At 36.1% G+C, this 16,973-nt stretch overlaps 1 protein-coding gene across 14 annotated transcripts in view; it reads right to left on the bottom strand.

Moving 5' to 3' along the window:
- BNC2 (basonuclin 2) overlaps window positions 1-16,973 on the bottom strand; it is a 354,372-nt gene that overhangs the window by 247,147 nt on the left and 90,252 nt on the right. For 10 of the 14 annotated variants that reach the window (XM_035558579.2, XM_050716583.1, XM_050716585.1 and 7 more), the window contains one exon: window positions 6,178-6,378. In XM_035558579.2, the coding sequence (XP_035414472.1) occupies window positions 6,178-6,378 (201 nt within the window). Of the gene's footprint in view, window positions 1-6,177; window positions 6,379-6,512; window positions 7,052-7,099; window positions 7,134-15,281; window positions 15,385-16,973 lie in introns of those variants that run through there. The other 4 variants (XM_035558583.2, XM_050716584.1, XM_035558580.2 and 1 more) reach the window with 3 other exon arrangements.

Consider the following 16,973-nt stretch of genomic DNA (forward strand, 5'->3'; position numbering starts at 1 on the left):
TTCTCTATTTCAGCCTTCTATTTCTTGAGGTAGTATGATTCATAACCTCCTGGGTATACTAGGAGCCCCAAGTTTGGAAATTCTTCTAAACTGCAAAGAACCATTAGTGTAAAAGGCAAATCTTTTTACACAAGCACAAGCACTATTGTTTCAGAAAAATAACTGAGTAAAGAAAGCTATACACAGCATATATTTTGAGCATTTCTAGTAAAAAGTAAAAGCTCTTTAAAGCTTTTGTTTCTGATTGTACTTTATGTACGGCAGTTCTGTATCAGTGAACAGAGTGTTCCTTTGCAATCAGCGCAGTGTCACAATGACCTGGCAAATGTGAATGCTTTCACTATCACTACAGTCCTTGCAATCTTGCCTCAGCTGTGACCCATTCACTTTTGCCCCAACTTCACTAAGATGCCTTACTCAGCATCTAATTAGTTAGGGAAGATTTGCCTTGGCTCTTAACCCTGACATAAGAGCAGGAGACTCTGCTGCTGTTATATACCAAATCTATTCTGTCACTACATTAATCAAATCCCCATAAAACTATACATGAATAAGTAACTACTAAAATACAAAGTAAAAAAAAAAAAAGTAGAAAAACTATACTTTTAAAAATGCTAAGCACTGGTGCTTATTGCACAATATATTTGAGCATGTGCTTCAATATAAGCTTCAATGCTTCATGCAGATTTTAGTTTTGTGCCCGTACGTCTGAAAGTTAAGCAAAGATCTGACAGTGTTCTTAGCACATCATCAACTAAAATATACAATGGAACAAATATGTTCAAACACTATGTAATACATGCAAGATTAATGTATAGAGACAGAAATGGGAAATATTTTCTGTGTCTTAGTTCTCCTGCAAACACTGAACACAGTACGAGAAGCAATTGAGAGGTCTTTTTTCTTTTAACCATGTATCATACATATAGCCATGTATCTGTCACTGCATGTTCCTGTATCTAGTGCTATGTACCATACAAAACATTCTCGGCTTTTGTCATGTACAATGTTTTCTAAGGCCTTTATTCTGAGGTGCATCAGAAACAGTACAAAAAATTATTGATGCAAATACTATTAATTTGCTAAAAGGAAATGACCCATTACACTACTAAACAATGCTTTGCCAAATACCCATCAAACTTAAAGCAGCTACCTGAAATAAGACCATGTAACCTGATAAAGCTTCTGAATTCATACTAGCACATGAACTTATACATGTGGTTATGAACAACAACAACAAAAAATACTGGGATCGGCTTATCTTTAAAATGGTGTGATGAAATATATATATATATATATATATATATATATATATATATTAAATAAGCAGATTATGTTAGTTGATGACTACCGACAATTGTGGTTGTTAACTACCATAAACGACAAAATGCATTTTACCAATGTTAAACTTCCTCCCAAAATGTTCACAATAAATCAATGTATGGAACTACAGCCTGCTGTGTGTTTTGTTTGATCTCTTTTTGCATGTCCACCTATATTAAAATAATAGTTATATGCTACAGTAAAGCAGTTAATTACTTAATAAATGGTAAAATTGCATACAACCTTTATAACCATCAACCCAGGAACATTTAAAAAGCTTTCACCTTCAATCCGTTAGACATTACACTACGCTCCTATTTTTAAATAGTGGTTCAATAAACAGTTTATGTGCCTATGTCTACATCAATGTTAGGAACTATCAGATTGTAGAATACAAGCATAGCTCAAAACAGGCAGTGCACATTGTATACAATTTAATATTTCAAGCAACATTAATGTATACTCCACTTATTGTAAATATTATTTAGATTTCATTGGAATAAGCATGCATTTATGCAAAGAAGAAAAGTTGAATTTGCTGTACCATATCTCTCACGAACAGATGCATCTATATTAATATACATCATTGATTTAATTTTTAGTTTTCTTGGTTTCCCCCTCACCTATCTAGAAGTGATTTCTCTGGTGATAACTAACACATCATGCTAATGAGAGAATCTAATGTACAATAGAGAAATGTCACTACTAATAATATTTGCATGAAGTTAAATAAAGCAACTGTAAGAGAATGTCAGACAGTTGTTCTTTAATAAGATACAGTTACACAATGAAATTATGTTGTTAATTTTGTTACATCATTGAGTGAATCCTAAATTACTATATAATGATGCACAGATCCATTTATAATTCTGATATACTGCTTTTTCACTCTCACACTAAAAAAAAAACAAACAACACTTCTGGAAAGGCTATTACCTTTTTATCTGAAATGGATTAAACATACTTCTTTCTTAACAAAAATGTACATGGCTCTGGCATTTTGTGTCACTGTGGGTTACAGCCATTTCTCCTATGGTCACATTTCTGAAATGACTTTAAAACTATTTTAGAACATTACAGCCCTTAAGGTAACTGGAAGAAGAAAAGTGACATTTTTTGTTCTGACAAACACACAAAACATTTATGAAAGCAGAAAATCATAAAAGCCTGCCTTTTTTTGTTGTTGTTTGCCTTTTTTTTTTTTTTTTTTTTTTTTTTTTTTTTAAATCAATCCAGTCCAGGCCTTCTTTTCTGCTGTTAACAACTCCTTGCCAGAACTAGTATGGGCAGTGGGTGCCCTGGACTTTACCAGATGAGCATGGAAGAGAAGCCAAGGTTTTCTGCTCATTCTCGACCTGTCACTGATCAAAGTGACCCAAAGAAGCATTCCTTTTTAAAAGTTAAGATTTATGCCCTTTGAGGTTATCAGACATTCTTCTGTATACAGAATGTGATAACCCCTTCCAAGTGAACCACACACTTTTATATTGAAAAAAGATGCATAGGCAAAACAATGCAGTCAAGTGGCCATGTCATAAACTTCTGACAGGTAATTTAGGAGACTATTCCTCTTCTCCTATCACTCCAGCAAAATCTAAATTTGCTCTGGAATGTGGAGATGCCGTTTTCTTGCACCCCCATTCTCTTAAGAAAAGAATCCAAAAATAAATGCTATCATACTTGCTATTAATATCCCGGACCTTTACAATAAATCCTAAATTTTCTAAGACACGCACACTTCCTTGTCAAGATGAAGTAGGTTCCTTTTATTCTGAAAAAAGTTATTCATTCCTATAGTATGCAAATAGCTGTGCAGCGTGAATTGAGAGGTAAGAGGAGGGAGTGATCGCATGGTTTTGTTTTGTTCTAAATCATTTTTCTTGCCATGCTCCAATCTTTGTACTAAAAACCTGCCTGAGATTAAATTACAACTCCAAGGAAAATTGATGGGGCTCGAGGTTTGTTTGCTTCTAAAAAAACATGTAGAAAGCCAGCATTATACTTAGAACTTTAAAAAAGAAATCTCTCTAGCATTACTATGTGTAGCTGGAAAAGTTTCATTAAACAGTTCTTTCAAACCGTGCCAAACTTTGCTTGCAAGTTATGTACATTTAATAACATCATGTTATTTTTAATCATGAAAACAATTTTTCTTAAAACATAGGAAAAATTTAAAAAATACTTACATTTCCAGAAGATGGATTGAAAATAATTAATTAGCAAATAGATGAAAATAGGCAACAGAAATCAATACTCAAAATTTTAGTGAGTTAGAAAGAAACGTTGGCACTTAGACACAAATTTGCAGCTGCACTTGCACATAGTCTGTGCTTATTGCCTGTGTGAGCTAGTAGGTTATAACAGCCTTCACAAATCAGAAATATAAGACAAAATATTACCCTTAAAGAGGAGAGAAATGCATACAGCAAAATAACTTACCCTCCTCTTAAGAGCATGATGAAAGCATATTTGGACTGAATATGTTTAGCACACGATAAACAAACAAACAAAATATGACAAGGAGATTAACACAGTACACAAACACATTAAGTACAGACTTTTAAGAAATAAATCTGTTCGACATTACCACCTTTGCAGTGCTACTGTGTATTCCAGTGGACGGATACACACTGATGCAGCACCTACCACACGTTTAGTCATTTAGTACATTACTTCTCCTCTTTCATACAGAATACAGGATGACCATGCATGTTCAGTATTGTACAAAATCCAGTTAAATCTGAAGAATTAGCACATTTAAAATATTATTTCAAAGAAGGGAAAAAAACCAAACAGCCTAGCTTACATGCATAAATGTTTAGCTTGGTCTAATGAGCTAGTTGTCTGACACCCCCCCCCCCCCCCAACATATAGTGATGCTCTTTATTTAGTTTTGTTTCCTTTCTTTGTCAGTGTTGAACATTTTCTAGTATTCCAGGGACCACAGAGGCTAAATCTGTTGAAAAAGGTCTAATACTAAAGAAGCAATCTAATACTATCTATGTGGTTCAATTGTCATTTATCAATTGATCGTTATCTGGATCTAGTTTTGTTAACTCTTTTGTGGCTGAAATGGAAAGAATCTTTTCTCCACCCCAAAAAAATTACCTCACTTCTTACTAAAAGAATACAGCAGGTAATTTGAATAACTGTTTTCCATGCTGTTGCTCAATATCAATATAACCAAATACGTTATGTATCACAGGCATGTGTACAGCTGATAAACCTTGTAAGCAGTGCAGTAGCAGTTCAAACTTCCTAGTGCCAAGCAGTGTTTTTGAAATGTGCACCTCTACCAGGAAATGAACTTTTTTTACTTTCAAGAATGGGAAATTGAACAGAGTTGCTTATTTGCCTTATGTTGATTACATTCTATACCAGCATACTGTATCAGCAGTAATCAGGGTCCCTCTACAGGATATATCAAAATATTTCCTATTCAAATGCCTTTATCCTGTCCTGAGCTATACTGCTTAAATTGTCTTCCACAGACAACCGCTATTGGTTATTAACTATCTGCTTTGGAGCCTTTCTTGGCTTTAAAGGGTTTTGGTCTTTTTTTTTTTTTTTGTATTGTTTTATTTTTTGTTTTTAAATTAAGTAACTGTCTTATGGCCAGCATTCAGGCATGCTTTGTTACTGTAAACTATAAAAGCCTAATTACTTTCTCTCTTTTCTTACAGTAGAACGCCTCTCAGGTAACTGAGTTCATTCATCTTATGTCCAACATTAAATAAAAGTCTAATATAAATATACAAATCATTTACTAACTCCTCTTTTGGCTAAAACAATATTTCATTTATTATCAGTCAGTGTCAGACCATAATTGGAAACTAGTTTTCAGACAGGCAAAACGTCCCCTGGTAGGGAGTCACCCTGTTAAAAACCTTCAGGTTGAACTTCCCTCCCCTGCTTGAGCCCCATCCAAGCTGAAAGTTTCTCCCTCGTTTTCTTTTTTTTTTTCCCTCGTTTTTTTTTTTTTTTTTTCTTCCCCTGCTTCACCCAGAAGAGCCAAGCAATTGTGCAAGATTAGCTATAACACACAGGGCGCGTATCACCAAGTGCATGGTACAGAGACACTGGCTCCTGTGATTAATTATCAGTTATTACTGGCCTTGCAGTAACATTTTAGCTTTCCCGTCAGAACCAGCATACCAAGCTGCCTTAAACGTGGCCCCCAGTGAAGGAGCAGCTCTCGGGAGGACGCCAAGGCACAGCTCCACAGAAAGGGGGAGAGAGGGAGAGGGAGCGGGCGGGAGCGGGAGAGGGACCCGGCGACTGGAACTGTCTCCTCCAGCGACCCTCCGCGCCGTGCTGGCAGCGGCTCCAGCAGAACTGCTCTCCACTCCTGAGCCCTGAATAAAAAACTGTGCTCTGCCACATGAAGTCAATTACGCTGCTCTGAGGGGCCCCCTAAATTTAGTATCAGTTTGATTTGGGGGCTTATGTACTCAGGAAGAAAGAAAGGAGTTTTGCTGGGATAGCAGATACTTTTATTTATGGGACGGAGGGGGAGAGCGAGGGGGGGAAAAGGACTGAAACAAAACAAAAGCAAACAAAGAAAGAAAAACAGTCTTACTTATGAGCAAAGCCCTATTTGGAAACTTTAAAACAAACGCTTTGCTTTTACTTAAAGCTTTAATATTTTTCCCTCTTTTAAAAAGGAGCCCTTAGGGAAGCAGTGAAGTAACCATGCACATTCCAATGACATAGTTATGACAGTTCAGAGGCTAACTATGTAGTGATGAATGAAACAAAAATGAAATGTGGAAAGAAAAAGAAAAAGAAAAAAAAAGGGGGGGGGGGAGAAGAGCACAAAAATGCCATGTTTTAAAATAAATGAAAGTAACATACCTGTTGGGACATTCTGAACAGGAGGTTAGTGTCAGTGTTCTGCCATGTCCCCATGAAACCAGAGTCGGTCGCTGCCGTTCTTGTTCCGAACTGCATGGAGTTGTCAGTGCAGGAGTCTCTTAAAGTCAAGTCTCTTGCCCTCTTTCGCTCTCTGTGTCTCTGTGTGTGTCTGTCTCTCACATCCACTTCTGCCTCTTCTGACTGAAAAGTGAAGGTGGATTTTTTGAGCCTCTTGGCAGCCAGTAGCAGGAGTGTAGTGTAGTTAAGAAGCTAGCTGCACTGTTTTCATTTGGGAAGGGGGGATTCAGGGTAGAGGGTCAGAGCTTCTTTCGCACCTTCAGCACAGATACCCCTATCATTTATGCATAGATTGTGACTCCCCAAGCTCGCCTTTGCTCAGTTTAACAGCTGCCTGTCAGGTGTGCATGCAGCACTAAGGAGACCCAACCATCAGCTTCAAACTCTCAGCCACTGGATGTCATTGGATAGCAGAGCAAAGAGTCAACTGCACTGCTCCACTGTCAGGCACCAAATGACATCCTGCACTAACCCTTCAGTCTACAGATACACAGATACACACACACGCACATTCTCTCTAAGTAGCAGAATGATCAGAGTGAATTGGGAGAAAGAAAAGGCTGTGGCCCTTTCCCTGTCTTTTTCTGTTTTTCCTCAACAATGCTGTCAAGTACAGCATGTAATATCTGACACTTGCCTACCACACAGGATTAGCAAACCTTTTTTAAAAAAAAAAGAAAGAAAGAAAAAAAAAGAATAAGGAAAAAGCAAGCAAGCAATTACTCTTAAATACAGTCAATATTCACTTAGAAGTAAAGCATAAAAGTTGGCCTGGTTATTTTCTAAATATTAGTCAGACAAGAATTGTGGGATAGTCTGTTCCTATCCCAAATAAAACTCTTACCAAAGAGGGGAAAAAAGACATGATCCAGCTCCTTCTGAAATAAAACCAGAAAGTCACATGCACATTTCATCTCTCACACCCCTCTTTCCCTTGCCCACTGCTAAGTGTATTAAGCAGCATCTCGAGCAAGAAAGAACGGAAAAATGAAATAGCTTGCTCTTTCTTCCCCTCCCCCAAAAGATCAAAAGTAGTGTGTTTTTTTTTTTTGCATTTTTTTTTAAAGTAGCTGGTTGAAGCAGATACAATACACCTTTCAAATCGTAAAGAACAAAGAAATGAATCACAGCGGAAAAGAAGCCAGTCCCACACAGTTAAAAAGTAATGCAGAAGAAACAATGTTTTTCCTTTAGGATTTTTCTTCTGTACTTAAGGTACGTTATTATATACCAGGATAAATAATGCTACTACAAAACTGCTTTTAATTACAATAGCCCTTATTAAGTGAATCTTATTCGAAAAATTATCTTACTTCATCCTTTATATACAGACGAGAAATCATAACTCTGCAAACAAAATTCATGCAGTCTCATAAAAAACGGTCAGAGTATTAAAAAAAAAAAAAAAAAAAGCCATCCTTTCCAACATAAGGAACATTCATCTTCTAATAAAATCTACAAATTTAGGAGGACAAATGTACCACTCACTGCTTTTTTCTTAACTCAGGAATAACAATAAACCTCACTCTCTGAAACAACAAAAGAAACAGAAGAGAGCTTCAGTGGCAGCTCTGTGTCATTAGTGTGCAATGAGAAAAGATGAGAAGATGTACACTATGTTGACACAAATGTGCCTTCCCCTCTAGACCCTACATCTCTTGAAAGCTTTTCTGTTAAACTTTCCTCCAGTTCAGCACCATTAAGTACAAAAAAAAAAAAAAAAGTCTCAAAAGCAGCAAATTCAATAACCAAGAAGAAACAAGCAAGAACCCCAAGAACTGTTGCCTTAAAATATATTAAGTCCACCTGTGGTCAATAAAATTATTCTCTGCTGGGGAGGGGAGAATGACACTTAGGAGTCAATTGTGCCAACAGTGGCTGTACCTTTACAGCTAGCTATTAGCCCCTTAAACTCCCTCTAAAATTTGCCAGCCTCTTCATTTCTGAAGTGGCACTCAGTGCCTCAGTCAAGCTGCATGCTCAGCTCCTGACCTTCCCACTAATGGCTGTTATTTGTGGGAGGCTTAAGGACACTGTCAATAGCAAGCTTCCTCCTCTCTTCTCCTTTCTGCATCTCTCGTGTGCTCTCGCTCGCTGTCTTTCTCTCCACCTCTTACTCCCCCCCCCATTCTTATTCCTGTCCTGCAGTCCTCTCCTCTCCCAGAGCATAAAAAAAAAAGCACCCGCACACACACATGCATGCACACACGCACACGTGCGCACGCGTACACACACACACACAAAATCAACTGGCATGCAGCAGCAAGCACCTGCAGTAATAGACTCTTTTATTAAAACTGTTATTCTGCAAGACTTGAAATTCCCGGTGGACCGGGCCATGTCAAAGCCGATATAATTAACTAGAGGCTCAGCAACGGATCAATTACCAGACAAGCAAGTGATAGTGAAATCAATGAAAGATCATCAGCCACATTATCAGTGTTGCAACTCATTAGGGTAAAACTGAGAAATGTGCTCAAAGCGAACCCAAGCAAGGTGGCATTACAAAACAAAGGGCTAATTTGGAGACCCTGCTGTGAACAATCTGTAACAGAATTAGCCTTTTTTTCCCCTAAACTGCAGAGCTCTGTAACTAAATGTGACAGACTGAGAGAAGCAGTTTATTAAGACACCAACTCCAAGTTTATTTAGTTCATAAACTCTCTCCTAGAAAATCAATACAGTCTGTACAGGGTTATTAGGCTGACTAGCTAATACATCCAAATCTGGTCTTTCCAAGCAGAAATCTTGGCTGGAATGCTACAACCTTACAAGAAATCTAAGCACATTCAGATCACTGTATCAAAGCAGAGCTACCATTTAATTGTCAAATGCGTGACTTCTACATCACAGCCTAAGAACATTTTAAAGAAAGAGGTATTTCCCCCCTGTTAACTAACATGACAAGAGAAAAGAAACAAAATCTAGTCTGCCAGTTTGCCAGTTCCAGTCCAGCTCAGGACATCCTTAAATTTACGGTGCCTACAAAGCATCTAGTTTAGCACAATAATGCCAGCACATAAAACCAAGAAAACAAATACTTACTGAATTTCAAACAGGGACATGAAAAGTAGTAGTCACTAAGGAGATAAAAGTAATCACTGCAGGAAAAATATGACAGAAGTACACCTCCTACAGCAGTAGATTAAGCCTCCTCTAACTGTACAGCAATATGGGGAAAAAGAAGAAAAAAGGAAAACAAAAAGAAACAAAACGGACAGAAAATTTAAGAAAAATTGTAATAATCAGAATCCAAACTCAGAACCCACTGCTTTCCTTTGTAATCTATAGCCCTCTGCTTATTGTTATAATTCCTTTGGAGGCAGAAATATTCTTCGAATCAGCTGTGGGAAGCACAGGAACTACTTGTGAGTACACAAGTTTGGCACAAACTGAGTAGAACAGAATTTTCTCTCTCCCTCTTGGTTAACTCATATGAGAATCAGAAACAAGGTAAGGGCTCTAACAGCATTTAAAACAAATCTGTTTAAAAGCATTAAAGAAAATCTCATTTTCAATAGATTTTTAATCAGGAATGTGTTCTGCAAGTATTTTACTGCTATCCAATGGCATTTGTGCTGAAAGATAAAAGGATCCATGAAATTATTTTACATTTTCAGCTCATGGGAATACCCGGCTGCTGAATAGAAGAGGTGGCTACAGAATCCAGGTTCTAATGGAAGTTAAAACACAGTGCAGTTGCAGTTATCTAGTTGTGTTTTTGAGAATTTTAGCTGTTCCGTAAACTGTATGTAAGATTAAGATTTTTAATTTTCTTTCCTTTTTAAACTAATACCTATTATTTACTGTCAATGACAATTACATTACAGGTGTGGTTTTGTGGATTTTTTAGAATGTAACTTTGTTGATTTCATCTCTCCTCTTAAAACTAGCAATACAGAAATGCACAAAGGGATGGGAAAGGTGATTACAGAAAGTCCAGGTAATTCCAACAGGAAAACCTATTCTGAAGAATGTGTTAAATAATGTAAATGCATTATATTTTTTTCCTAAATTCCATCATTATGTTCCTTTAAGTGTTAATTAGTTCAGTCAAAGGGTTAATACAAATAGTTCAAAATGACTAAACATTGAAAAAATATTCTCTTTTAGTTCCAATTATTCTGTATTATTAATTAAGCTGTTAAAACATGCAACAGTTACTATCTTTTTAATGTTCAATAATATGTAAACTCTTTAAAGAGATTTTTGTTCCACGTCTCTGCTTTAGATATTAATCAAGAAAATAATTACAGAGGAATTTAGGAAAAAAAATCTACATGCATATAACTATGTACTGTACATGTACGTTCAACAAGGTCCAATTAGTTGGAAAGAATTTGCATTTCAGTTAGTATGAGCTAACAAGACTGTAGGGAGACAATGCAATTCTACTAGCAGGGCAAGAAAGAATGGTGTTTTCCTGTAAGCATTAATTCCCATAACTGATAATTTTAAAATGTTACTGATCTTTACAGTATTTGTTTTACTAACATCTAGGAGTTCAGTATAAATGTTTATATTAACTGTACATGCAGCAGTGTCCCCCAGACTACTCCTGGGGGAAAAAAAAAAAAAGAAAAAAAAAAGATAAAAACTGTGAGCCCAGATTTATTTATTATTTCTGTCGACTTATAATTTAAATTTCTTTTTAATGATAACTGTAAATTGATTATTTTAAAGGACTTCCCCTTATATTTGGTGTTCATTCCAAGTATTTATTAAAGGTACTGGGAAAAGATTCAGAAGATCTTTACGTCTTTTCATGCAAATGTTACAGTTTTCAACTGTAAAGATGTATGTACGCTGTACACAATAGGTGACCTCATATCTGTATATACAGTTTTCCTAAATCTCTGTACCCTCGACTCACTTACTGTGTAGTACCTGTAATTCCTAGAGTTCATTTTGCTGCAGATGTTAACAGTTTCTGTAATTTGTAATGACAGTAAACTGGCCTTTGCTCTTCCCTTATTCACTATTCATTTCTAGGCTGGGTTAAGCAGATAGCTGGGTTAAAGATCAGTGGTTTTTCATGTGACACACTCTGGTATTCATCTAATAGCTCGTCAGGACAAAACTGTTCCTGTTCTTACCAAAATAATGAAAATGGTCCTCCACATCGCATGACAATCAGCCCTTGCTTGTGTTTAAATAACCAAGCTTATATAATCGAGTTGTTTTAAAGGCATTTTGTAATGGAATATTTGATACTGCTTCAAAAAAAGTATATAATTCACCAAGTAAGAGAGTATTCTTCTCTCTACTTGTCATTACAACATGTGAGCAGAGACCGTAAAAATCATGCTTCCACTTTATCCATAGATAGCAACAAAGTTGTGAATTTTGTCCTATCAGGAATATAATCTCATACTTGAAAATTATGCAAAGCAGTCATGATGGTCACATTCAGAGAGGTGGTGATTCTACTGTGGAAATGTCATTCTTTATCATCCCCTTCTCCCTAAGAATTACGTAAGGGACTTGCTCTGCAACATCTGTTAGACTCTATGAAATGTTAACAGATGTCTAAAATGAAAAAAAGGGGGTGGAGGGGGGAGAATTAATAAAGGAAACCTCCTCTGAACAGATAATCCACCCAAATTTCCATATCCTAAAGAAAAAAAAATTTGGCAGCACTGTATTTTCTCTGAAACCTGTCATCCTTACTTTGTAAAACATTTTTTGTATAAGTTTTAATAGGTAACTTCTGACTTTTAACCAAAATGTATAGGACTAACTGATTATGTCATCTTGCAACAATGAGACTAAATACTTTTTAGCCCCCTGTGTTCCGAATGTCCTTGCTGAATCCTTCTTCTCTCTCTTATCAACAGTATTGTGCATTTAGGAGTCTGTTTTTCACTTTGATATGCATGCCGAATTCACACAGGTTCTAGAAGTGCCAAATCTATTTTTTAATCTAATTTTTAGGAAGAATCTTCAGGTCAAGTGTCCTGTATCCACACCTTCAGATAACCAAAGCACAGCAGAACTTTTCACTATCAGCAAAGTTTTTATTTGTATTTACAAATTGTATTTAAATCACATTTTCAAACCTTGCCTGCTCTAAGTTAGTCATTTGTACTTTTTTTTTTTTTTTTTTTTGGGTCAGATATTTGATTTCTTTCATATCACACATCATGATGTGTGACATGACGGGACTTTTATCCTCAATGAAGACTTTTGATTTTAAGCCTAAAATTGTACATTCCTGTTACGAAAGCTTCAGTTCCCAGCAAGCTGTCACACTGTAACCGATCCTAATCACATCCTTGCCAAACTAGGTATCAGCAACCCATACCACAAAACCCTTACACAGACTGCTCTGTGTGACAGAACACTAGCAAGAATAAAGGTGAAAACTGTGACCTGCAGATAAAAATCATTAGGATTTTGGTCACTCAGCCATTATGTTTTAACAAGTTACAGAAACAATAGAATAATCAAATATAGAAAAAGTAAGCATAGAGACAAGCCAATGCCATCCATCTATGCTATCCTGAAGTATTTTACATGATCACAGTGTGAATGTTGGCATCAGTGCACAGTTCCAGGTTTGGGGGATGAACATGGAGGATATTACACAAATTAAGGTTCTTATCAGCGGTAGGCATTGAACAATATATACTTCTGTTTTGTTGTTTTGGTTTGTTGTATGGTTTTAGTTTGTTATTTAAACAAACCAATATGGTCACCTGAAACTCCTTTAAGGGGAAATTACATCTATATTTCTTGACCTGCCTTGTAAGAGAGCAATGTTAACTTTACAAATTTTCCAGTTCAACAACAGAGTACACAAATGAAGCTGAGAGAACCAAAGAATAATGATTACAATGGGTATACATACATAAATGACAAAATGCATGTGAAATGGAGGGACTAGATAGTTATAAAAACAAGTAACAATGAAAACCTTGTAAAAACACACAATCTAAAACCAACTAATAGATTTTTTTTGATTGTACCCATCAAATTTTCTAAGTAACTACTTGCTTTTTAAAATGTATTCTACACATCAGCATGGCATTTAGCTAGTAACAACCACCATACAAATTTGGATAATATACTAAACTAAAAAGTTCATGCTCTTCTTGGGAGGGTTTTACATGCCTACTGAAAATGTGTTCAAAACCCCTTAATTTGCAGATAGGTAATCAGGGTGGCTTGTAGCGGTTTCACATCCAGTCTCCATATCTGTGTTTGCATCAGTGTTTCTTTTGACTTAAAACAAAAACAACCTATCTATTCTGACTGAATTCTTTATACCAAAATGTAAAATATCACCATGTTAAGGTATTAGATTCTGATTCAAAGCTCAGCAGATACAGCAAGTTCCTGATTACTCCAAGAAACTTTGATTAGAGATTAGACTGTGTATCTAATGAAATGTCTGTACGGTCCAACCCTGAAATAATAATAGTATGATTCAAGCATTCTGTTATGATTTACAAGGAATTAAAAAGGTTAGGGGGTACCTGACATGCCATATAATAAAGGAAGATGCATAATATAAAGATAAATGTATTTCATTTTTAAAATAAAGTATTCCAAAATCAGTTGTGTCTGCTGAGAGATGTTTATGATTCAACAGAAATAGTTGAAAGCTCACAGCAACTGCTAAACTAACACCACAACAACCAAAATTAGGTAAGTAACTGAAAAAGTGAATTCAAATACTTTAATCTAAAAAAAACAACACACCTGTACATCCATGGATTATCACCATACTATTATACAGGTGTACTACCATATTACCACATCTTTCAGCTATTGATTATCTGGGGTTAAGCTTGGTTTTTATTTTTAACATATTATTAAATTTAGCAAGTTTTGCTGTTAATTTCTGAAAAAATATCCTAAAATTTTGAAAACTGTCTGCTGAACAGTAGTTTTGTACAAGACTTTTACAAAGCAATTCATCTTCTGGTAGTTAATTTCATTATTCTCATCCTTTTAGTAAACTGTCTATATAACAAGCAATGCCTTTGGATCCCACCACAGCCTAAAGGGTTTAAGTCTAGGCTAGCTAAGCCTATGATCTAATTATTTGATAATATAATATATTGTGCCAAATAATGGTAACAATTATTTGGTGTCTAAAACATAAGTCTGTCATAATTAAATACGTAAACTGACCTAAAAATCTATTATTATTTTTTTAATAGAACAGCTGAATTTTAGATGGCTGAAAAGACACTTCATGCACAAATGCAAGACTGAATTAAGAGCAGCTATGTTTTTCTAATTACTGACTCACTCACAGCACACAGAATTGCCTGAACTGCCCAGTGTCCTACTAGCTCTCTGGACAATTAGCAAAAGCTGCATTAGCAAGATCTCTGCAGTCTCTGTCTCACTTCTCTCTAGAGGACAGGGGAAATGATGAGCTCCATCACCTGGCCAGCAGCAGAAGCAGCGGCCACAAAGTCACCTCAGGGACTTGGACGAAGATTCATCTGCAGCCTTGGCAGCAACTAAAGTATGCCTTACTAACAGACAGTCACACGACCACACACTGGCACAAAGTCCTTTCATTAAGAGCTGTTGTCTAAGTGACCTGTCACAGAGTTTCATAAAGCAGCATTAATACTGTGGGCCAAAACGAGATTGATCTTTGAGCTTCGTGGTCTCCTGTTGACAACAGTGCATTATAAAACCAATACTAAATACTTTATAAACAGGTCTCCCTCCAGTGTATTAGAGGAACAGTGCATATTTCATGCCCTATAGTTAGGTAGCCACATATCCATCAGACAATTAAATAATTTATAAGATACTCAGAAGTGCAATAAGACTCAATAAACTTTTAAATACTTACAAGCTACCATTTTGTTTGAAAACACAAAAGATAAGATATCTGCTCACCTGCTGAGTACAGAGCATCAGTAAAATTCAATTTTTACAACAACTTTTCAACTGAAATACTCTTATTCCACACAAACAAATCTGGCTCTCCACTCACTTTAAAAAAAAAAGTACATTTCTCACTTTAAAAAATTTGTCACAAATATTTACTACATTACATTTGTTATTTTATAATTCAGCTTCCTCTGCTTGGCATCATGCTTCTTTTCTGTCCTTTTGTATGCTCTGGCCAACATGGCTGCAAGAATCTTCTCTGCAATGCCTGCCATCTGGAACCACCCTGCTGCATTTCTCTCCCTCATTCTCCATCTATTTTCAGCCTTCATCTGGAAACAATATGTCTCTGTTCTCATGACTATGTCTCTTAACTTCTAGTAAAAATAAAAAAAATAATAATAATAAAAAACTTTTTAATTTTATTAACTCTGCACAGTGTTTTGGAGATAAAGTTTGTGTGAAAGATACTATACAAAGACATTTCTTTATTAAATCACAAGATTGCAGGGACAGGGCTTATGATAAAAAGTGAACTAAAAATACTTCCTTTTCTTTTAAATTTAATATGCAAGAGTTTGGTTGAATTTTTTAGCAAGTGACTTCAGCTTAAAATGAAAAAAAATATTCTTAATATTAGGAATTCATTCACACTTTCAGGAATATAAATAATGAGTTGGTCTGGTTTTCAAAAGTTGTGGAAAACATGCCGTTCTTAAAGACATTGACATCTGAGAATGTTCAGCACATTTGGAAAACAATCAGGATATATGCTTCTCTTTTCTACCCCATGGAGAAGGTGTTCCCTGTGTTGCTCCCATAGTGGATAAAGAGACATTAACTGCCTATAAACACTGAAAGCACTTTTCTATGATATCTGCATATGGTTTATGCCAGCAAGGTAGGACAAATGAACAGGTTGAGCTCCTACAAAATTAAGACAGTACAGGACAAATAAGCTTGTTATTTCTTTGTTTCATCTTCAAAACACCAAAATGATGTTTATGGAGAGTCTAAAATTCTCATTTATAAAAAATATCTGAATCTCTGTTAAAATGAAACTCTTAACAAGAATTTCATATTGTTTCCACCCTTCTGAGCTGGATGTCTTTAATATTTTTTTTTTTTTGTAACTCTCCTTAAAAACTGAAATTTCTACTCTGGGAGTAGTTCCCAAACCACCACAGGCGTGGACCTTTGTGTAGTATTGCGGATGCCATGGTTTCACAGACAAGCCACATTAATACAGGATAGCAAGCATCTGGAACCCACAGTTGTGTGCGCTCCAGCCCCAAAGCACCCACAAGTCTATGCCAATTTAAACCCCTATTCCCAACCCACAAATGAACCACACTGGTTTTCTTTAGGAGCCAGACCTAAAATTGAAGGTTTTCTCCATTCACGCAATTGAAGAAAGAGACTGAATATTGGGGGGAAAGGGGCAAACATGCTCTAAAGGAAAGTTCCTACCTTGACTTTCACACACTGCCTACTTTGGGTGCACTGACTCACAAGGACCTTAAAAGTGCTATTTATAAACATTTTGTTTTTACACTAATTGCAACAGACTTACAAGGCTGACACCAAGGAAGCATCTACAAGTCTATTTGTTATGGATAGGCCATGGATGGGGGCCAGGGGTTGTTGAAGGATGGGAGAAAATGGGAGTCAAGGGTGTTTCAGATAATACTGTTGTTACTTATGCCCTTACATGTAGGATGCTCCTCTTTGGCCTGCATCTATAAAGCATGAAGACATTTTTTGCCACCATTCTGCTACACCTTCACCACACCTTCACATAACACATACACAGGTGCACATACACCTTCAAGACTATCAGAAGCTTTATTAGATAT

Source organism: Cygnus atratus, chromosome Z (assembly GCF_013377495.2).
Source record: "Cygnus atratus isolate AKBS03 ecotype Queensland, Australia chromosome Z, CAtr_DNAZoo_HiC_assembly, whole genome shotgun sequence".
Lineage (NCBI taxonomy): Eukaryota > Metazoa > Chordata > Aves > Anseriformes > Anatidae > Cygnus > Cygnus atratus.